At 41.0% G+C, this 24,556-nt stretch overlaps 1 protein-coding gene across 2 annotated transcripts in view; it reads right to left on the bottom strand.

Moving 5' to 3' along the window:
• Positions 1-24,556, bottom strand: part of Stk4 (serine/threonine kinase 4) — an 88,206-nt gene that overhangs the window by 22,243 nt on the left and 41,407 nt on the right. For both annotated transcript variants that reach the window (XM_040732699.1, XM_040732700.1), the window contains one exon: positions 16,469-16,626. In XM_040732699.1, the coding sequence (XP_040588633.1) occupies positions 16,469-16,626 (158 nt within the window). The remainder of the gene's footprint in view (positions 1-16,468; positions 16,627-24,556) is intronic.

Genomic DNA, 24,556 nt, shown 5'->3' with positions numbered 1-24,556 from the left:
TCTATAACTCATAGCTTTTTTAATGTTTATTTTATGCGTATGGGAATTTTGCTGCGTGCCACATGTTTGCCTGCCAGAAGAGGGTATGAAAGCCCCTGGAACTGGAATTAAAGAGGTTTGTGAGCCATCATTTGGTTGTTTGGAATTGAACCTGTGTCTTCTGCAAGAACAGCAAGTACTCTTAACCCCTGAGCCACCTCTCCAGGCCCCACAACTTAGTCTTAAGGCAGCAAGCATCCTATTGAACAAAGCAGAAAATAAGACAAGAAAATAATCAACACATATACAGACTGTTAAAAATATTTATTATCTATTACTAATGTGGGGCATGAGGGGAGGGGAAATTAGCAGAAAAGCCCATACTATCAGACAAGAGATGAGAGAATGAAAGAAAAACTCAGGAGCAAATTCCTGAACAAGCCTAATAGGCACATTGTGACAGAGGTACCAACAGAAATGCCATCAAAATCTTTACTGTAGCCATTAAGGCTCCTCTACAATAGGCATCTTTGTTCTGACAGAGGTTACATTTGGTCAAAGCCAAAAGGATACCTAAAATAATAGTCTTTTTAGTTAGCATGGCATTTCTTGACAACATATTACTGTAAAGCCCACAGTTACAAAGTAAGTAATAGAGTAACAAAAGACTGTTTCAACTTGGGGAATTACTTACCTAGATGAACAATAAAATGAAAAGTTTGTCCATCTTCTTTGTATTCTGAATAAGGATAAATGTCCCTCTGCTGTCATCCCTGTTATATCAGTTCCCATTATATATAAAAATTATTCTTTTTTTTCTGGCTTGTAACATAAGCTAAGTACCTAATATGGGCTCATAGCCTCCGCTGTCTTCAGTAAAAGGAAGCATGCAAGAGATAACAGAACCAGGAAATGACGGGGTGCGGGGTGGGGTGGAGGGATCTGTCGTTGGTCCTAGACCTGGCATGAAGTGAGAAAACTGGCTTATTTATAAAAAGGTCTCTAGGGTTGGAGAGATGGCTCAGAGGTTAAGAGCACTGGCTGCTCTTCTAGAAGACCTGGGTTCAATTCCCAACATCCACATGGTAGTTTACAACCGTCTGTAAGTCCAGCTCCAGAGGATCCAACATACTCACACAGACATGCAGGCCAAACACCAATGCACATAAAATAAAAATAAATAAATCATTAAATAAATAAATAAAAAAGGTCTCTAGGCTTCCATTTCTCAAACTCTTATGAAGCCTCATCTTATTCTCTGACAAAACCGCCATATCATTAAATAAAAGAGCATGACTATACTTTACCTGCGCTAGGCTTTGTATTAAATGACAAAAATGTTAAGAACACTGAGTATGACCTGTGTCTGGCTTACCAATGCTTTGACCTTCTGTTGTCCCTGAATTATCTCTCATCATTCAAAGAGCTAATAATATTTTTTACAATGATAAAATGTGAAATAGAAATAAAAATATACAACTCAAATATAAACAGCTTTAAAATTCTATGCTAACAGAATTTTACCATGGATCTTAAATTTGGTTCACAAATCTAATCCACATTTCCTTCGAATCTTTCTCCAACTCCTCCAACTCAAAAGAAAAAAATCAGGACAGGTGGCATCATGCTTGATTTTTGCAAACCACAGATCTCAAGTTCAAAGAGGAGAGCCATTCAACTGAGGTCCCAGCTAAGGTAAAGGTCACTGATCTCCCTCAGGCAATCTGATGTTGCTTCTACTGTTCTATATGATGAGAGACTCATTTTCAAGTAATGTTATTTCACACAAAGTAAATTCAAGACCGGTTCATTAATTTTGTCAAACACTATGCACAGCAGACAGCCTCTGCCACAATACCGAACACAGTGGATGGTAAACAAGAGGCAAAAGGGTGGCACCTACTGGCCAAAGTGTGCTGTCCCAGGCAGGGAAAGTGCTAGAACTCCAGGGTGTGAGAAACATCCCTAAACACCAATGGTTCTGAAATGGGCGGGGAGTAGCAAACTACATGGGATGAATATGTAAGAGGGACAAAAGGAAGGAGGGAGTGGGGAGAAGGGAGAGAGGGAGGACGGCTGAGATAATCTGAAAGTGATACCCAAGACAACTTGGGTTTTTCCCCACTGGCAGAGCTTTTGTACATTAGCCCATTTGGGAGCAGGTGTTCTTTGGGAATGCATTTCTGCTTTCATAAGGGAGTCAATGCAAATCACTGAGGAAAAGATTTAAGTAACTAAGGCTGACTCCATAGATAAGGAAGAGAAAGCAGAGAGAAACAGGGGGCGCTGGCATTTACAAAGTGCCTGTTACATCCGATAAATTGCCCTGTTTATTTATAGCAGCACAGTTTCCCCGTTGGGCTCTAGACAGTATCCTTTCCATTTAGAGATGAGAAGAAACCAGGCTAAACCTACTCATCACACAGTCAAGTTAGGACTTGGTACCAAAACTCCAACTCTAGTGACCTTGACAGACTCAATGCCATGTTAACTAGAAGTACAGTCACTCTGGCACATGAAGACACATTCTTCTTCCATGCAGAGGCCCAAGTGCAATTTTATAGACTCTTTTAGTAAACGTTAATCTAACACTTTCCAGTCAAAAACCCACAGACTTGGATGTATGGAACCACCAAAGTTGCTGGTTGTGCCTTCTCTTGCATGCAATAAAATAAAGGGCCATCAGTGAACTCTTTCCTCTTTGACTCATCTCAATACCACTTCTCCCCCACCCCAACAGCTTGAAATCTCAGTAATCAAGGAAAATAGATCTGCCTTGACCCCAGAGTTACCAGTGGAGTAAACTGCTGCCTGCTGTAGACAAGGATGGTAACTGTATACTCAGTGGGGAGTGGAGCATGGAGAGTTTTAAGCACAGTGGTTATATTGGGGCAGATAAGCTGCCTCGCAGGGGACTCTTGATGTTGAAATGAGATCTCCTCGACTTCACTTCCTTCTTTCGGAGGCCCTGGTAATGAGCAAATGCTCCATTTAGAGTTGGGCCAGCCTTGAGCACCGTCCTCCCGCCTCCATCTCTGCTTGCAGAATTCTAATAGACTCTTTGGATAGACATGAGAAAACTTGCTTAAATCTCTCCTTTAGTCTCTTCAACATCTCATGTCCCAGGAACCCGGACCTGAGCCTTGACTGAACTATCAAGTATCAGGAGTCCACATGAGAAAACATCTCGGATGTAAAGCTGCAAGGTTTGGATAAGGTATTTCTGACATGTCAAGGAAAAATTTGAAAAACCTGCACCTAGGTGAATAAGATCACAACGCAAACTAAAGGCTTCAAGTCTAGTAGTAAAGAATAATTAAATCCAGACAAAATTAAAAATGTTTTCTAAATCAACAGCTAATTTGCATTTACAATATTTTGAAGCCTTTGAAACGTCTTGATGAATAAACAACATTGAATTTTTTTTCCTTTTCCTATTCTAACTTCAAATTACAACAACATTAAAGTAACTACACCAGCTCTGGCCCTGGCTATTAGGAGATTCAAACTTTGAAATGTCAGGCTCTGATGACAGTGGTTAGAATCCTAGGGTCCCAGGGACCTCTTCGCTTGTTAGCACCAACTTGGCAGCCCTCTGCTCGATGTCTGCGGCAAGCTAACCATGTCTGACCAGGAGACTGACTGCTCATTCTCCTGTGGCACATGGTATTATGATTGAATTAGTCTTACAGATTAGGTACTTTATATAAATAGCAACAGGGTAGCAGAGGAGAGTCCTCTGAGAAAATCTCTCTGAAAAACAAAAAACCTACTAACATACAGTGCCACTTAAAACTGAAACACAGTAAAAACCAAAGGCAAAGTTGAGAGAGAGAGAGAGAGAGAGAGAGGGAGGGAGGGAGAGAGGGAGAGAGAGAGGGAGGGAGGGAGGGAGGGAGGGAGGGAGGGAGGGAGGGAGGGAGGGAGGGAGGGAGGGAGGGAGGGAGGGAGGGAGGGAGAGTGTCCCTGTGTCCTCCGCCCCCATCTATGAACATAACAACAAAAAGGGGGAGAAACAAAGTAAGGAGACACAGACAGGAACTAACTGCTGAGTAACCTCGTCATACGGGTTTCTACTTGGAACTATATAGTCTGTATAATCAGAGAAATTTTAAAAGTGAAGCCTAAAAACAGAAAGCAATGTTAAAAAAAGATCTGTCTATACTGAGGAACAAAGGCCCGTGGCGGTGCCTCGAGGAGGAAGTGCAGGTGCTGTCACTCAAGAGGTGGCATCTTCACTGTGGACGGTAAAGCAGATCCTGGCACTGCCAGGGGAAAAACCAGGCATCCAGCTTAGTATAAGAGGGTGAAATATGCCCTAGTTCTGCTCACTGAAAAGGCCTAGAAAGAAATGACCTGACTGAAGGGAGCACACCCTGGGTCTAGTCTCTAAAGGCCATTCCTATTAAGAGCTCTCCTTTTTTTTTTTAACATCCCCCCCCAAAAAAAACCATTGGTAACATCAATAGACATGTGACGTGGAAAGGGGAGACTCTCAGAGGATTCCACCTCTAGACAAAGAACTCCAGACCACTAATGGCTATTGGGAGAAGAAGAATTAGCCTCTCCCGGAATGAGCTCCCTTAGTCATTGAGTTTTTGAGACAGACAGGATCTCTCATCCAACCTATAGCTTACCTGCCAAGCAGTACTAGCTGACTGGGAAGCCCCAGAGAGCCTCTTGTCTCTCTTCCTCCAGCTCTGGGGTTAGAGGCGTGTGCTACCACACCTGACTTATACAGTTGCTGGGATCAAAACTCCAGGCCTCCATGCCTGTGTGGCAAGCCCTTTACCATGGACCCATCTCCAAAACTCCTAGTTTCACTCTTTATGGTTTTCTAGTTTGGGGAAGAGGCTAATAAAGAGGCTGTCTCTTTCACTTTTGTTAAGGACTAGGTGGCTACAGATGTGTGAATTTATTTCTAGATGTTCCAACCTATTCCATGGTATACATCTCGGTTTTTATGCCAGTACCATCTTGTTGGTGTTGGTTTTCAGATAGGATATCACTATGAGACCCAGGCTTTTCTCAAACTCACTGTGTAACCCAGTATGGCCTTGAACTCTGAATCTTCTTCCCTCAGTCTCTGCAGTGCTAAAATTACAAGTGTGTTATCACCCACATCTTAAAAAAAGTAAAATTAAATTAAAGGGCTGCAGAGATGGCTCAGTGGTTAGGACCACTAGCTGTTCTTCCAGAAGACCCAGGTTTGAATCCCAACACCCACATGGCAGCTCACAACCACACTTAACTCCAGGTCTAGGGGAATCCAACACCCACTTCTGGCCTCCATGACATCAGGTGCACACATGGTGAATGGACAAACATGCAGGCAAAGCACTTACACACAGAAAACAATACAAATAAATTTTACAAAGTTAAATGCTTATAATCATTTAAAGTTTCTTTAAAATTTTAAAGCCCAAACTTTAAGAAAGGTCTTTTGGCTCTCGGTGGGAATTCTTAGAAATGTCTGCTGACATTCAGTCTGAGTAACTGTAATTTGTTAGTATTTCTTTCAAGTGCAGCTGATGACAGAAAGGACCATCATCCTTCCTGCCTACTGTGCAGATGACTATCACAGACAACTTCAAATGTTCAGTAGTCCCCACAGTTCTACAGAGAGAAGCAAGGATCAGTGAATGTGTATGCTTTCCTCCATCAAACTAGAGAATGAGAAATGTCGGCTCTTACAAACACGCTGTACCCAGTCCTATGTCTCACACTGGGAATTACCTTCAAGTCAGCCACACACACAATTTAGCCAGTATTCAAGAAGCAATGATCTGGGGTTGGGTGTATTGCTCAATGGCAGAGTATGTCTGTAGCATGCACAGGGGGCCTCGTTTATCTCCTGCACATCCCCCAACCAAGAAGAATTTCTGTCTGTGTAGTAACTCAGATATAAGCCACAGAACCCCCTTCCCTTTCCCCACCCACTCTCCCTTTAAGAGACAGGGCTTCTTGGGAGGCAGAGGCAGTCTCGAAAAGACACGCACACAGACAGGCAGGCAGGCAGGCAGGCAGGCAGGCAGACAGACAGACAGACAGATGGACGGGCTTTACCATGTTTCCCAGGCTGGCCTTGAACTCCTGGGCACAAGCAGTAATTCTGTTTCATATTCACAGACATCTGTCACCATGCTAGACAGAACTGTATTTTCCCCTTCCTCCCCTCTCTTTCTTGCTTTTTTCTCCTTCTTTCTTCTCTTCCTCCCTCCCCGTCCCTTTTTCTTCTTCCTCCCCCTTCTTTGTCCTTCTTCTCCTCTTCAGGGACTTAAACCCAGGATTTCATACATACTAGACAAGCTGTTTGTCACTGAGCCACATTCCTGTCTTAGGCTCTCTAGTGACTTTTTTTTTAATTGTGAATTCATGGGTTTCAGAATATCTTATGCATTTCGATTGAAAATGTAAATGGTCCCAACAGTGTGACTCAGTTCTTTTTAAAACTGGTTTATTGAGGTATGGCTTAAGCATATTGTAGTAGTTCTCCAGAACTTCCTTGCTTTCTAGTATGGTAAAGTACTCCAGGTTCACTGATTTTTTTTTTCCTTTGAGAACTGTGTGCAAGCATACTCCCTCCACACATGCACATACATGTGCAAGTATATATGTATAGATCACACACATTAAAAAAAAAGAATGAAACTAGATTAATTCAGATCTTAATATAAAGCCTGAAATGAAACAAACAAAATACTTCAAGATGTAGGCACAGGCAGGGACTTTCTGAGATAGACTCTAAGAATTCAGGAAATCATACCAAGATTGACAAAAAGATTCTGTACAACAAAGGAAGCCAGCAGAGTGTGTAGACCCTATTGTGGGAGAGAATTAAAGGTCGAAATTATAAATCATCCAATAAATAAATGGGCTAATTAACTGAATATACAGCTTTCCAAAGAAAAAAAGCAAATCATGTCTATCTCTCATTTATCACCACACATTCTAGTCCCAGGTGACCCAACACTCTCTTCTGGCCTCCTGGAGCACCCACACACAGGGGTACACATAAACTCCCACAAGTACACCCATACATATAAGCTGTTTAAATGTTTGTTTTTTAAGTGTTGTGAGTATTTACTTGAATATAAGCATGTACATCGCGTTTGTAGCCAGTACCCTCAGAAGCCAAAAGAGGATATCAGATACCCTGGGACTTGACAGACACTACCATGCGGGTGCTGGGAACTGAATACAAGCTCTCTGCAAGAACAGCAAGTGCTCTTAACCACTGAGCTATCTCTCCCGACCCATAAATAAATCTTAAAGAATGAAAACAAATAAACCAGTAACAAATGCTGATGGGATGTGGACAGAGAAAACTACACACACTTCGGTGGGAACTGATGTAAACATGGTAAATCAGCATGAAGACACTTCTAAAAACTTAAATCAAGTCATATTTGGTGGCTCATACCTGTAATCCCAGAACCTGGGAGGCTGAAGCAGGAGAATTGCTACATGTTTGAGGCTAACTTGTGTCATTTCAAAGCAAGACCTTGTCTCAAAAATAAAAAGGTAAAATAATGGAATCATGAGATTCGCAGGCAAATGGATGACACTAGAAGAAACCATCCTGAGTGAGGTAACCCAGTCACAAAAAGAGAAACATGGCATGCACTCTCTCATATATGGATTTTAGACATATCTGGGGAGTGCCAGCCTACAATCCCATGGCCAGAGAGTCTGGGAAACAGAAACTTTATTTAGTGGCTGATCGAAGAAGAGGCAGACTCCCTTGGTTAAGTACTGAGCTGAACTCAAGAAAGCCAGTAACAGAGAGGGAGGACTGATGATCAAAGGGATTAAGTCTGGGTTGGTTTAACCCCCAGAAACAGCTGACCAGACAAAGGTTAACTCTTGAATCCCAGGCATCAGCCTGGGAATCCAGCATGGGACTGATCAAGACCCCATGAATCTGGGTGTCAGTGAAGAGGCCTAGGGAATCTATTGAGCCTTGGGCAGCAGATCAGTACCCATCCCAAGTATACACACGGACTTTGGACTCCCATAGAACAATGTGAGGTGCACTCTCACCCTGAACTCTTGGGGAAGGGTCTAGGCCCTGCCCTATATGAAATGACAGACTATGCACACACCCATGGAGGGCCTCACCCTCCCTGGGGAAATGAGGGGATAACGGGGGTGGGGGGGTTGGGGGGAGGGCACGGGAGGAAGTGAGGGAATGGGAGAGGGACCTGGAACTGACTTGTGAAGCTACCTAGTTTCTTATCTAAATTTAAACTGGAAAATAAAATTAAAAAAATAAAAAAATAAAAAAAATAAAAAGGTAAGCAAGCAAACAAACAAAAACTAAAGCCAGAACTACCATATGATTCAGCAGTGCCACTTATAGGTATCTAGGAGACATGTGAGTACACCACAGAAATAGTTGTACATCTTTACTTATTTCTGCCCTATCCATGTCAGCCTAGATATGAACCAGCCTGGATACTCATCAACACAAGAACAGATAAAGGAAAAATGTGGCACATGGACACAAGAGAACTTTATTTCGTTACAAAGAAGAAAGAAGCTAAGCATTGTGGGGAAATGGATAGAACGAGAGATCGATTTGTCAAGCAAATGAGTAGACTCAGAAAGACAAATACAGAGACGCAGGACAGGATGTAAACGGGAAAGAGAAGGACAAGGGTGTAATCAAGAGAAGGTGATGGGAGTGCTGACATGAGAGCAAAGGGAGTGCTACTTGGGGTGGGGGTGGGGACAGCCAGGGTCAGAGTGGACAAAGAAGAGCACAGCATGAGGGGGAAAAGAACCAAGCAGCCTGGTGCATGTGTGCAAATGGCTCAGTGGGCAAAGGTCCTCCCTGCCAAGCCTGGCAACCTGAGTTCCGTCCTAGAACATGCATGGTGGAAGGAGAGAGAGACAACTCCTATAATTTGTCCTCTGACTTGCACATAAGTGCTCACATATACATACATACATATATACATACATACACACACATACACACATAAATGTAAAATTTTTAGAATGAAAATGTCACAATAGAATGCATTTCCTTGTATACTAACAAAAATTAATTTTTAAAGCAAAAAAAAAAAAAAACTTTCAAACTCACTGGTCATCCTTGTAGAATGGCAGGTAACCAAATAGTTATTTTGAAAAATGGCAAGTAAAGGGGGAAGTCTGATATAAAATCTGTCTTTTGTACATTGATTGTAGCTGGGAGGATCCACATCATTTACAAAACACTTACTCTTAGGGGACCTTCATGTGATAAATGGAAAAGTGGTCAAATATCACCATCTTGTATCCTTGAATGAGATGGCATTTCAGCAACTGTCTGCAGTAGCTTTCACCAAAATAAGAGAGAAGACTACACACAAATCCAGATACTGCCAACCTCCAGAGGAAGAACACATATATACTATGAAATACCTTTGCCAAAAAGCTGAACCCGAGCCTAACCAGGCCTGAGAGCCCCACAAGCAGTCCCTCGGCTATGGCCCACAGAACCCCGTTGTAGGCATCTCTAAAAGATCAAACTCAAACTGTGTATTACAGTCGTAAGACCCTATCTGCCTTTGTTGACACTTGCACTGGTGGTACAAGGTGAGGATGGGAGGCAGAAATGCCAACTTTATTGTGAATCAAGAAACAGGACCAAACAAGCAAACAAGCATTAGTAGTTACTGTATTCTCCATCACTACAAACAACAGTCAACAAATAAAATAAAAAAAGCTTCAATCCATTTCTTTAGGATGCTCTCAGGTGAAGTAGTAAAGTATTAATTTACGATGAAATGGGAGGCTCACACAGAGCACTGTTTTAACTGAAATTGATGGCTGTCTTAAGCAAAGCACTTGTGCAATAGAGCTGTGAGCCCAACCAGCTGCTTTTTCCATGGAACATCAATTTCACTTGAAAGAAACATTAACAAACTGTGGTTATATAGACTTGGGTCACTGGCAGACATTCCCTTTAAAAATGAAAAAGTGAGTCTGGCACTTAAAACAGCTGACAGTGTTTGCTGCCAATGATAAAATTCCAACTTTCAAACAAAAAAAAACTTCAGAAAGCCTGACTGCCGTGGGGAGTGTGACAACTTCCACTACATAGACACTCTCTTGATGAGACTAGTTATAATGTCAAGGAACATAATCTTCTTCTGTTGTATAATGAAATGCCAACACTTTGGCCCATCTCGGTAACTTACCCAGGCAGTGTTTTCCAGATGACCAAGCCACAGTGTTATAAAACCATGTGCAAGTAAACCTATTCAAACACAGGATGGATCAATGGATTCCTATACACAGTAGTAGAATACAAGCAGCCCACTGACAGACTCCGATTCTCCATCACTAACCTTTAAGAAAACACCACTGCTGGGCTGCACAGCTGGCTTAGCAATGAAGAGCAGTTGAGGGTTTTTCAGAGGACCCAGGTTCAAGTGCCAGCACCCAAGTCAGGCAACTCACAACCCTCTGTAATCCCAGCTCCCAGAGGTCCAACGCCCTCTCCTGACCTCTGCTGCAGACATCCCCTCTCACAACCACATACCTACACACAACACACACACATACACCGTAACTAAAATTCAAATCTTTTTCAAAAGGAAAACTATCCCCTATACAGGGTTGAAGAAAAAGATCTACAATTATCTGAACAAGTTAATAAGAAGCATCTCCCCTTTCCAATGGCACATCTTCGTTTGGCCAGTCTCCACTCAAAACAATGTCTGACAGACTGAATGCAAACACTCATGTAATGATCCAGCTGTCTCCCATTCATACAGAGTTGAAAACATGTTCATATCGTCACTGTTACTCATTTTTGTTAGAGAATGGAATACGACTTTTTCATAAAAATATTTATATTAATACATAATAGGCTTACTGCTATCTTAAATGAATCAAGGAGTTATTTTATTCTGCTTTAAAACAAGAGATTCTTAAAATTGGGGGTTCCCCCCACAAGGGAAGGGATACTTCAAACTAAGGGCCATGCTCATACTTAGCAAGGGTGCTAAAACTAAGGGTTAGTTTTCAGCATTAGTTTCTAATTCTATCAAGTATCAACAAATGAAACCCACACAAATAAAAGCTCTTTGAGAACCTCAATAATTCCAAGAAGCAGGAAGGGGTCCTCAGAGCTCCTGCTATACACTGAGCTACCTGCATCAAAGAATTTAGAAGGAACTAAAAGGATCACTGAGACATAATCAGCAATATCCAGAAATCTGGCCATGTGTAAGGAACAACCACTGGTTATCCAGACAGTATGGCAAAGTGTATGGGAATGAGGGGCTGTGAAGGAAGTGATGTAAGAGGCAGCAACTGTGATAGCCAATCTTGGTTGTCAACCTGACTATATCTGGAATTAACTAAACTCAGGCAGCTGGGTATACCTATGAGGGATTTTTCTTGGATTATTTGAGGCAGAAGACCACACCTTCTGGTGCGATGGAAGGTGGGAGCTTTTGGTTTTAGCTGTTTGTCCTCTCAGTCTGGCTAGAAAGTCCATCTATCCTGTTGCTGAGACATGCCTTCACTGGTGCCATAATCTACTTTTTCAAGATTTCAACATAGACTGAAAACCACTAGCTCTCTAGAACCACCCTGGGACTCCAGACTGTGACTGCTGAGGAATTCAGTCTCGTGAACTGAACTACTCCTGGCCTTCCCATCAGGAGGCAACCACTGTTGTACTACTCAGACCTCTGCCTGTAAGCCACTTTAATAAAAAAAAAAACATTTTTTAAAAGGGATGTATGTATGTATGTATGTATGTATATGTATGTACATTATATAATAAATATATATATTATATGATATGAATAATCCAACCAAGGAAAATCTCTCACAGCTGTCTGGTTTTAGTTAATCACACACGTATATATGCATGTGTTTATGCATACACACACTCTCACACTCATTCTATCAGATCTGTTCCTTTAGAGAACCCTGATTAATACAGCAATCAACTGTCACATTAAGAATCTTGTTAGGGACTGGAAGATGGGTCAGCAGTTAAGACCACTGGATGCTCTACCAGACGACCTGGGTTCACTTCCCAGCACTCACATCTGTCTGTAACTCCAGTTCCAGGGGATCTCTCGCATCAATGTACATAAAATAAAATTAAATAAATCATTCAAAAAAGAGAATCCTGTTAGGATTCTAAAGCAAAGAATCCTTACCTTTGAAAGGTAAGATTGGAGAAAACTAAATAGTAACGAGTATTTTATGACTTAGACAAATTATTTTTTTAATTTTTAAAGGTACACTGAGATACTGAATTTAAAGGCATCTTTAAATCTTTATATATAAGGATTTTATATGCTTATATTTATAGATACATATACACATATATAAAATATTTAGAAATAATACAGTCCACGCCTGCCTTTGACTTACTTGAAAACAAACCAAGGGTGAGGGTGGAGAATGGGAAAGACAGGATTTGACAAGAATGAACTGACTGCTGTAGCTGGATGATGACAGCACTCACTAGACTTTATCTTACCATAGAGACTGGCCTGTTTAAGAACATGAGCTAATTTTTAAAATTGATTTTGAAGCAGGTGGAAAATAAGCTCAAATACTTATGATTTAGAATGTACATGTACTTTTGTCTCCATAAAATAGCAGGTAATGGCTTAAATTGTAGAGCTCTGGGTTCCCAGAAGATATAACAATATGCCTTTGAAATATTGAGTGTGAATACCCAAGCACCCCTGCCACAAAGTCAAGCATGCTGATAATAAGACAGTGGCAAGCCTCACCTCCCAGCCAGTTTCTAATTTCTAAGGAGCATAGACAGTTAAAAGCAAAATGTGAAATATGAAGAATGAGTGAGTGACCATGTTGTGACAATCCAGTAAAGCCTCTTTATAAAATCCCAAAGAAATCTCAATTTACAATCAGGTGTGGAGCCCTGATCTAGATAAAAAATGGTTACAATAAAGTTTCAAGAAATCCTTGCTAGCCTCTTGGAAGAAACTCAAGGCTAAAATTTATCCTTCCCTCCTACAAAAAGCTAGCTTAACTGGCTTATAATTATCCAGGGAATCTGAACAATCAATATTCAGGTTCTGGTACTTTCATAAAATTAATTTTGAATTAACATTTGGTGGTTTTTAGCATCCTGGTAGACCAGCTATCACGTGGTTTCAGAGAGCTATTAGTCTTGTGCTGCCTTATATGAGTGTATTCATATGCAAGTCATCTTAAATTAAAATAGTATAGGGTGGTTTGGGTTTGCTTTGAAGATTCATGAACCAAACTGGATTTAAAGTTTTTTGTGGCATTAAGAATAGCAAAGTGAGTATGTGAGTTCTCATAAAGGGATATTCTTTTCAAAAAACGTGACTGCTTATGGAATATCAGTTTATAGAAATATCATTTTTGAAGAATATTGCATTTCTGATTACTGTGTTTTACTTTAATCACTACATATCTTAAATACTACAGGGAATCATTGGAGGTTTTTTTTTAACTTGGTAAATAAGGCAATTCAGTTTTAGAAATGGGCTGAGTATTCAATTTCAGATGAAAATATGAAGTTTTTTTGTAAGTATCAAATTCTGCCACTTCTGATTAAATTATTTCCTATGTCCCATTTTGGGTAAAAAGTTCATTCCCAGAAAGCAATTGCCTTCTCAGGAGGAAAGAGGATATCATTTTCATAATTAAATACTGAAGCCTCTCTCTGAGGCTGCTGAAGTAAACATGTTAGCTAGCCTCACAGATACCCATCTCCTGCCCAGGCATCCTTCCCTCAATGCAGTGTGCCTTTACAACTCAGGGATTTAGAGAGATACCTTCTCCATGTCCGATGTACTTCTTTGATATTTCCAAAGTATAGGAGACTCAAAGGGAGAAAGAAATTTTAAAAATCAAAAACTTTAATGAAATATTAATACTCTCTACCTCTGAATTATGGTACCTAATAAGAAAAAAGAAACTTGTATAATGATACACTACACTCTGAGAATCTTCAAGGTCAGACCTTCAGGGTTAGTGTCACAGAAGGGCAGGCTGCAACACCACCTGGAAATGCCCTCAGAGATTCCAGTTCAACATCTCCTGGTGACAATGACAACTGCTGGTACCGGGAATACTTTGCATGCCATCGTTTAGACAACCAGTCCAAATCCTGGCTTTAGGATTGTGGTAATGGCTATAATACCAAGGCATTAGAGGTGGTCTTCACTTGTCTGTTAGTTTTATTTCATGTACATCCTAATTCCACCACCTTTCATTACTCAAATATGAAACACCCTTAAAAGAGAATTTAAAAGAACAAATTCTCAGGGGGCTGGAGAAACAGCTTAACAGTAAAGAGTATATACTGCTCTTGCAGAAAACCTGAGTTCATTTTCCAGCGCCCACAGTAGCTCACAACTGCCTGTAATTCCAACTCCAGGGCATCCAGGGCCCTGCTCTGGCTCTGTAGGCTCTGTACTCTGTGTATGTGTACTCATGTGAACACACTCTCAAAGAGCCACACATAAACACATAATCAAAACTAAGACTTAAACTCTTTCTTAACAATGAATTTTCAGGCTGGCAAGAAGGTTCAGTGGGTAAAGGTACTTGCCACCAAGCCCATGACTTGAATTGGATCCCCAGTACCTACATGGTGGATGGAGAGAACTCATACCCATAAACTGTCCAATGACCCCCCACATGCATGCTGTGGTGTATATGTGTAACTTTAATGAATTCTCTTGGCATTCTGAAGATATTTCAGAAATTTATATCACAGCAGGTTGGCTCACTCTTCCTAGCAGCAAATATCGATGAATGTGAGATAGGTCAGACTATCAGTAAAAAAGAGTGAAGATGGCCAGGTATGACGGGAAACTTGAGAAGTCATGCTCAAACAGGGCAGCTGCTACTAAATCCAAATAACCATCATCCAGTAGTAATAACCTTAGCATTGTGGCCAGACCTTCCAAGTTTCCCAGCCAACATGGAAATACAGCATTTTATGTAAAATCAAATTTTAAATGCGGGCAACTGAGTTTTAGTTTGTTTTTGTTTTGTTTTGTTTTTTGAAACAGGGTTTCTCTGTGTGGCCTTGGCGGTCCTGGAACTCACTCTGTAGACCAGGCTGACCTCAAACTCACAGATCCACCTGCCTCTGCCTCTGAGTACTGAGATTAAAGGTGTGCGCCACCACTGCCCAGCAAGTTTCAGTTTTTTAATACTGATAAGAGTCTAGGAGCTGTGTGTGGCTACAGCCTTTGGATTAGAAGACAGTCTCGGCTGAAGTACAGACTAGACAGATGTTAACTTGTTCCCTTATGGGGTCCAACTCCCCGTAGCCATCAGCTTCTTCCAGTAAGCACTCTCTGAGGGCCAGTAGAACCAAACTCTTTTTGCTAATGAGTAGGTTTGAGAAAACCAGGGCAAAGATAATGAAACTCTTCAGACACTAGAACTACTGACCTAAGAACGGTGACAGCATTCGAGTGACTGCAATGTCTATTTCTATGGCATCTACAACATGAAAACCCAGACAGGAATACAGACCCAAGGCCCTTTCTCACTGTAAGGTAACAGTGGTGTTGCTTACAGGCTTCCTTAAAGAACCACTAAGAAAACCAGTCTTTACAACTATACTGAAAACAACGCCACAGGCAACATGAAGGAGCAAGTGGCCCACTTCAAAGCTTGTGAGTCTACTCGGCCTCACAATAGCAGGCAGAATGCTGTAAGAATCATCCAACATTAGTTCACAAGAAAAGACAGACGGCAAAGACCGGCATGAAGAATGGCAGCAGGTGCTCCCCTATTGTGGCCTCCCTTTGTACAGTAGATTCAAAAACACTGCACCCATGTTCCTCCTGCTCTGTGTAACAGAGGGACCAGAATACCAGCTTCAAATTATAAAGTGGATTAAGACACTTCTAGCCAAGGGTTTCTCCCTGTCACTCAAGAGGAAAAGCTAAAGTCCTACTCATTATGAAGTGCCATCTGGCTCTCTACCCTCCTCTCATTCCCACTGCGTATTTTCTGATGTCACTCATGTGCGCACCAATTCATCGTTCTGCAGATACTTCAGGGTCCTTGCATCGGCCATTCTCACTGCCTGAAAAGCTGTTTCTCTGGATATTTACATAGTTCACATCCTCATTCTCTTACCTAGACTCTATTTTTCCTTCAATGTGCTATTTTTAAAACACACACACACACACACACACACACACACACACACACACACACACACACACCTGACACACCAAATGCTTCACTTATAGTCCTTCTTCTAGAATGAATCTCCATGAGGGATGGCTTTCACCTATCTGTTTACTTCTACAGGCCTCTAAGATAGTGTCAAGAACATGATGGCGCTCAAACACCATGACTTGGTAAGTGACCACACAGACTATCAGAAAAGCAGTGGCGGGAGGCTCACTCTGTAAGGAAATGGGCAAGTGCTCAGGTACAGTCAGGAAGATGACTGGACTGGATGTGTGGCACTGCGAATCCCTTCCCCACTACTCACAAACTCATAGTCTCCATCCTGTGGTATTTTCCAATCTGAAGAATTTTTCAGAGAGCCAGATACACTCTTGCCAAAGCTGTTGATCTGGTTTTCCTTTTCTTTTTGTTCAAAGTATTCAAGGAAAGATGGCTTTGCAGGTTGCATGGTCTCATCTCTTCCTGAAAAACAAGAAAAACAAAAGGTGAAAAGGAACGGAAATATCCAGTTGTGGTCAGGATGCTCACATGGGCTACAGTCTCCAGCTCAATTCTTCCTGTGGGACAAAGATCTCCTTACAAAAGTCTCTAGTGAAGCTTACTTAAGAAAAACACACAAATTGCCACTCAAAGTACTTCTTACAGAAATCCAGATTTTGAGGTTCCCTGTAACATATGTAAATGTTTTCCCAGAGTCCTTATTTCTAAACAGAAAGATATGAATACTTCAATGATTCTGAGAAAGCCTCAATAATAACTACATTATTGTTGTTCTTTTTAGTATTATTGGCTTCCTATAGCAAATAATTATTGATGCACTTAAGCTAAAAATATCTGAGAAGCAAACAAAAATACTTGTGTCCATCATATTCACTATTCTCTATAAGCAATGTAGCAGATAGAGGATGACACGGGAGGCAACTGCTCCTTAATAAGTTCACGTTCCAGTTGAAAGAAGGAGACAAATATGCTTGAAAATAAAATACAAGTTAAGAACAGTCCTTCCATTTGTGAATCACTGCATAAGATTCTTCTGGTGCTGAAGACCAAAACCGAAGCCTTGTACATACCAGGCTAAGGGTTTCTATTTGTTTGTTTGTTTGAAGCAGGGTCTCACTTTGCAACCATTTTTCTATTTATTTACTCATTTACTTATTTGCTTGTTCATTTGAGACAGGGTCTCACTTTGTAGCCCTGACTGGCCTGGAATTCACTATGTAGACCAGGCTGGCCTCAAACTCACAGATTCTCTGGACTCTGCCTTTCAAGAGCTGGGATTAAAGGCACGTACCACCATGCCTGGCCCACAAATAACTTAATATATTTTTCATGAATGATTTGTGTGGGATACCATATCATATGTATAGCATGAACTACCCCTCTGTAAAATCATACACCATGAGGAAAAATAACCACAAAATAGTAAATAAACCTGTCAGATATTTGTCTTCTTTCTCATAAAATAGTAAATAAACCTGTCAGACATTTGTCTTCTTTCTCATCATCCACCATTTCAGCCAATCTCAAGATTGTCCCCTACGATGATACTACCCACTGCTTACTATGTTGCTACTTCCTTCTTATGGGGGAGTCGATTTAGAGTTTGCTAAGACCTGCCAATCACCTAAGAAGAACATGTTGTACTATTTTATGTGTTCTGTGTAAACACTAGGTGTTTCTTATATTTGCTTTGTTAGTTATCAAGATTCATTATTATTACATACCAAAAAACTACAAGAACTGTAATAAAACAAATCTTGTGAAAATGTAACCCTGAACTGGCTGAGGAGACAGGAAGCCATGTTCTGTGCCCAGTCCCTTCCTCTGGGAACACAAAGGGAAGGACTGGCTCTAAGACAGTTTCACACTGACCCTTGACCTAATGCTACATATGAACAAGGAGTATCAGAAAACCTAATGCCAACCAGCCTGGAGACTGCTGGGCTGACATAGTCAGAACATGGTAACCATACAAAATACCCTAAGATCACTCACTGGGCAGCTGAACAGACTAGAAAACTCAGAAAGTCCAAACTATTACATAGCTGTTTGGGGAAAGATTACATTGGATATGTATCTCAAACTTCCAAATGGATTAACAATAACTACAAAAACAGAAACTATAAACTCAGAGGAAAATGTAAGAATGCATTTAAAGCCTAACTGTGACAAAGGTTTTCCAACTGTGGTAAAACAATATTTATATAAAGTAGGATACTTCATGTGTGGGAAGGAAACAGCACAAAGTTTAAAATTATTAAATGATATAAAACACAACATTATAAGCCAAACTAAAAGACAAATTATGGGAAGAAAATGTTTACAACAAATAACATAAAACGTTTTAAAGAACTTATTTTTTTAAAGAAAATTGAAGTCAGGTGGTGGTGGTGGTGGTGGTGGTGCACACCTTTAATCTTAGCACTTGGGCAGATCTCTGAGTTCTGAGGCCAGTTTGACCTACAGAGCAAGTTCCAGGACAATCATGGCAACACAGAGAAACCCTGTCTGGGGAGGGGGAGAGGGAGAGGGAGGGAGAGAGAGAGAGAGAGAGAGAGAGAGAGAGAGAGAGAGAGAGAGAGAGAGAGAGAGAGAGAGAGAGAGAGAGAGAGAGAGAGAGAGAGAGAGAGAGAGAGAGAGAGAGAGAGAGAGAGAGAGAGAGAGAGAGAGAGAGAGAGAGAGAGAGAGAGAGAGAGAGAGAGAGAGAGAGAGAGAGAGAGAGAGAGAGAGAGAGAGAGAGAGAGAGAGAGAGAGAGAGAGAGAGAGAGAGAAGAGAGAAGAAGAAGAAGAAGAAGAAGAAGAAGAAGAAGAAGAAGAAGAAGAAGAAGAAGAAGAAGAAGAAGAAGAAGAAGAAGAAGAAGAAGAAGAAGAAGAAGAAGAAGAAGAAATTGTGAGGATACTTTGTGGATTTGGGAGATAAGAAACCAATATGTAAACAATTTTTTAAATCAAAGGAGACCCTGAAATAGGAGTAGATAGTGGATTTAAGATTGGTAGCACACACAAAGCTACCCAACTGCTCCTCATAAAGGTATGAAGAAATACTTTGGTTCACTTACCAAAGAAACTTAAACTAAAGCCACTTGAGGAACCACTTCATAACACTTCAACCGGCAAAACTTTAAACTATGAATGCACCCACGGGAAGTGGGGATCAGCCACTCCCACATAGCTGGACCAACTGTACCATGTTAACTACTGTCACCAGGACTGGCATGAATAAGTGTAAAACCAGTAACCAGAAGCAAACACCAATAGCTTGTAGTGATGACCCTCAACTAGACCTTTTAAAATAAGTTTTTCAAAAGGATCTTGGCAAGTCTTTTTGACTCAAGGACACCAAGCCATAGCACCCCAACACCACTGAGCATGCCCAGTACAGATAGGAGTTTGTAAAAATCCCTCCTCTCCTGGAAACAAGGATTTCTTGAGGGCAACAGCAAATTCCAGGACTAAGGAAGAAGAATCATGAAGTGAGTCTCCATCTTATTAGACAAGCAACTATTAAGCTACACCCAGAGACCAGTGCAGCTCACAGCCCTCATCAGAGAAGTTTCCTCTTGTAGTAGATGGTGACTGACACAGACTGGACAATGTGTAGAATGAGACTTTGGAGCCCTTGGCCAGAATGGATGCCTTTTTCTGAGCTCTCACCTCAAGGCTCAGGGATTCATGCAGGAAAAAAGACAGCAAGACTGTTAAGACCCAGAGGTGATAGAGACTCAGAGATGAGGTATCTTCCAAACAGAAGAGAGCTGGTGCACACATGATCAGAGGACAGCACACACAAGACCTCACAGTCTCAAACCAGACAAGACACCAGCATGGAGAAGGGCAAGTGTTCCACTCCCAGCCAAGAAGCTATTTGCCACTGATAGTTGTTAGAAAAAGGAAAGATCCGTTTTCTTCAGTGGAGTGACACTGGTTCTACCAACCACACTCCAGGGCAGGCCTCATGCTCAGAAGTAGCATTTTTTGGGCCAACAAAAAAATGGAATCGAATCTAGTGTGTGTGTGTGTGTGTGTGTGTGTGTGTGTGTGTGTGTGTGTGTGTGTGTGTGTGTGTGTGTGTGTGTGTCTGTGTCTGTGTCTGTGTCTGTGTGTCTGTATGCATTGCTGTGAAATCCTCTTAGAAGCAACCAATTGCAATGGTTTGATGTCGCCCAACTGGCACCCCCCACTCCCACTCCTTTTTGAGAAAAACAGAGTCTGGGATCCTAATAACTGGGAAAATTCCATCTAGTTGAAGTGTCTGTAGCAGTCTCTAGAAACTTTATAAATGTTAATAGGAGGTGTGGCTCTTCATAGATGCTCAAACACTTACTAAACTGGGCTATTTTTAGGTCCTATGTATTTCTATTAAGCCTCAGACCATGCATATCTTGAGGGCTAATAAATTATTAATGCAATAAACTAAGACTACTGTAACCAATTAAAGAATCAATTTTTAAAAGCTAATGGGCATTTGAGAGGTACGTAGGGGAGAACCACCACCACCAATGGAGGACACTACAAACACCAAAAGGAACACATTATGACATGGGCTACACAGAGAATTACAGGCCAAACTGTGCTACAGTGACACTGTCTCAAAATTAATTAATTAATTAAATGTAATGTAAAATAAATACACAAAATTTAAGTCAGAGATAAGACTCAAAACATTTTTGTGGCTTAATTCTAAATCAGTCCATAAAAAAAAAAAATCAAAAGAATACTAGGAGACTATAACGTGTCTATTTCTATCACTATTTAGATGAAAAAGTGACATTTGCTTTCCTCATATTTCAATTTACTTGACAATAGCCCTTCACAACCCTCTTACAGATTCCTAATATTTTCAGAGCTAAAACAACTATTCTTTGTCTCTTTCAACAACTAGAAATTATAAATAAGAAATTCTATCAATGTCTTTGCTTTCACCTTGTGCTAATGTCAGGGACTTCATTGTCCCTGACATAAATTAGAATTCAGAGGCACCCTCAAACTATGTTTTAGAATTAGATAACTTTTTTTTCTAACCATATATTCAGACATAAATATGCTGTGAATGAAAGTCATGCTTTTCTTAGGAATTTAATTATAGCTAAACAATCAACTAAAGATTACACACGCCAAGTTATCAAAGAGGTCAGATGATTTCAGAGATCTTTTGGGGGATCCTCTGGGGTGTGGTGTTCCTAGGAATCAAACCCAGCCTTGTGCGTGCTAGGCAAGCAGTCTCCCAACTGAGATATGTCCCTATCCCCAAAGGTAACTTTGGAAATAGCACAACAGATTAATTCCTAGCCTGGGGCTTTATATTGTGCACATGTTTCCAAGATTTCTTTTAATTGAGATAGTCCCTATACCAGAAGGTACAATGATTTAAACTTCTTGACCTGACTATACATCGCCAGCAGAGACTTTCAAATCTTATGTATTCCACTTCAATGTTAATACATTTCAGTGAGCTTCCCAGTAGGAAACACCACATGGAGGGCTCTAGTCAGCAGCTGTCTTAGTTGAGGTCATCACACAAGCCAGCAGAGCTGCTGTTGTACCAGCTGACCACAGATCTCAGCCAAACACACCAGACCAAAAGAAATACCCAATTGTGAATATTTCCTAACCTATAGAATCACGCTTTAAATAAAACAGCTGCTATTTCAATCCACTAAATGTTGGGCTGCTTTGTAATGCAGCAAAAACTAAATGATTTAACCATCTTTCCTCTCCTTCCCTAACCTGCTCACTTGCAACCACCTTAGTCCACAGAAAGCATTTCCCTTAGAAACCCAAGAGCAAACTCAACCAACACTGTTGCTAAACACCTGGGTTTGAGGTGTTCCTGTGACTTCCATCCCTACTTCCTGACCACCACAGAAGGTACAAACGAGGAAGACGTGTGCATACTAGACACCTGCCTCATGCCACACATTTAGCACGACGGGTTCTCACTAAATCCTTGCAGAATCTTTTGAAGGACTGTGACTCCTGTCTTACAAAACGGAATTTTCTCAGGAACCTCATCTTTGAGTCCTTCTTTCAGCAGCCTTGAGCTACATGATCACATACGGAGAAGCAAAGAGGGTCACTCCCAGCCCTCTAAAGGCCAGGCTGTCCATCCTCTCTCGCTCCCAGACCTTCAGCTGGTGAGCAGACTTTTGTTTCAACTTGAACTAGAGTAGTTTTTCAGATGTATCACAGGAAATGAACACATTCAGCTAAGTGATAATACAGGAAACCTGAAGCCAGAGGGAGAATGGACTGGACAAACCATGAAAACAGCCACATCATTCTTTATTCTGATGCAGGAAATAAATGCACTCCTACACTATGGTGGGCTCCTTCTCTGTAAGCCCCACTTATCAACTGAATGGACAACCTGTCTAATCCCACAGGCAAAGGAGGGAAATGGTGAGCACTGTGCCTTGTCTCTATTTTCCTTTGAAAAATGTTACATAAAAGGAAAAGACATGATCCAAATGTCCACCAACTGATGAGCACTGGAAACTTAGCAATAAAAACTTGAAAGACTGAGGTTGGGGAGATGGCTCAGTTACTAAAGTACTTACCACAAAAGCATGAAGACATGAGTTCAGATCCTCAGCAGGCACATTAAAAAAGATGGGTACAGCACTGATCTGTATCCCAACACAGGGGAGAACAGGCATATCCCCGGAGCTCACTAACCAGCCAGGCTAGGCAAACCCATGAACTCAATAAAGAAAGTGGAGAGGAAGCGAGGCAAAATCCTAGTGTTAACCTCTGGCCTACCTACACACATGCACACGCACACACACAGACACGTACACGCTCATGCACGCTCACAAACACAAAAAATATTATATATTATGTATCATATTATTATATATTATATAACATTGATACACACTGAAATGTGGATAAACCTTAAAAGAATTATACAAAACAAAAAATATCAGACCCAAAGAGAAACAGTGTCTGAATCCATTTACATTAAATATCCAGAACAGGAAACTCCTTAGAAACAAAAAGTAGATAGCCATCAGTGGGAGGGGAAGAACAGGAAGTAACTGACAAAGGGCTGAAAGTCATCAGAATGCCTGGAATTTAATAGTATTACATTATACTTGCCAGCATATTAAAAAAATTATGAAACCATATATTTAAAACTTTACAAATTGTATCCCAGTTTAAAATAATAAAACTTTTAAAATTAAATACTGGTGGTGGTTGTACAACTCTGCAAACATACTAAAAGCCACTGTATACTCCAAATGAGTAAACGCCATAAACTTGTGAACCATAAAATGGTTCATAAATTATGCCAATAACTCAATCTTGAAGTAAAGTGACAAGACCTTCCTCTACGATGTGCTCTTATTCTGGGTTTCTGAGAACTATAAAATAATGCCGGAACAGGCATGCCAGAAAGGACCTTGACCAAACATTGGAGCTTACATCTCCTTTGGGATGACCGTCTATCAGATCTCAAACTCGGTGACCCTTCCATCCCAAAACTTCACTGTCAAACTAACTCACAATGGTCAATTCAGCCTTCCTTTAATCCCCACAATAACTTGTTTTTATCTAACTAGTAATTAATTCTGTTCAAAGTAAGGAACTGGGCACAAGCCTACATTTTCTTCTGGGCTCCATGCATAAATATTTGCAAGACTAAAACCCCAGCAATGCCTCAATGTTTCCCTCTGTTTTAAAATAATGTGCTATAATGTAAATGCATCAGAAGGGGTTTGACTTGTTTTTTTAAATCTAACATTTTTATATGTGTGGTTTCTGGTTTGGTTTAGTTAAGGAGCATCTATGGGTTTCAGATGTATCAAGTCGCTCAATTACATAAAGTCATTATCCTAGTCTATATAACCATAAACTTGTGAATGTTTTTGAAACCACTACGAACCACAGGTTGTAAGATGCCCTGGAACCCAGAAAAACATACTTCCTGGTAAGCAGCTTGAGCAACTGCCTATGTATAAACTGACTTGCTTTCTAGACAGTGCCTCACAAACCATCTTGATGCTAGTGAACTGCGTCTGGATTACAAGAGAGATCTAGCTCCAAATTCCCAGGCCTCCCAGCGAGAGCACTAGAGGCAGCCACCAGAAAAGACCCAACATACGCCAGTGAGGATGAACCACACCTTGGTACTGCAAGAATCTCCTGAGATGGGGTCTTCCCTTTCCTGGCCAGAGTGTCTTCATACACCCCCTTAACAAGAGTGTCGAGTTCAAACTTCACAACTGGGTACTCAAAGTTCTTCTAAAAGCTGACCAATGCCCACATCTGCCACAGCCAACCTCAATATCCCATACACACTGCCCACCTTTCTGACTTTACACTGCCTGGCGTAGTCTTCCCTAGCAGTCAGAATCCAAGTCTTTGGCATCCTTCTCACAAACTCTTTAAC

This window comes from Mesocricetus auratus, unplaced genomic scaffold (assembly GCF_017639785.1).
Source record: "Mesocricetus auratus isolate SY011 unplaced genomic scaffold, BCM_Maur_2.0 Super-Scaffold_100028, whole genome shotgun sequence".
Taxonomy (NCBI): Eukaryota; Metazoa; Chordata; class Mammalia; order Rodentia; family Cricetidae; genus Mesocricetus; species Mesocricetus auratus.
Note: the sequence above shows the minus strand (reverse complement) of the source record. Positions and strands in the feature narration are given on the sequence as shown.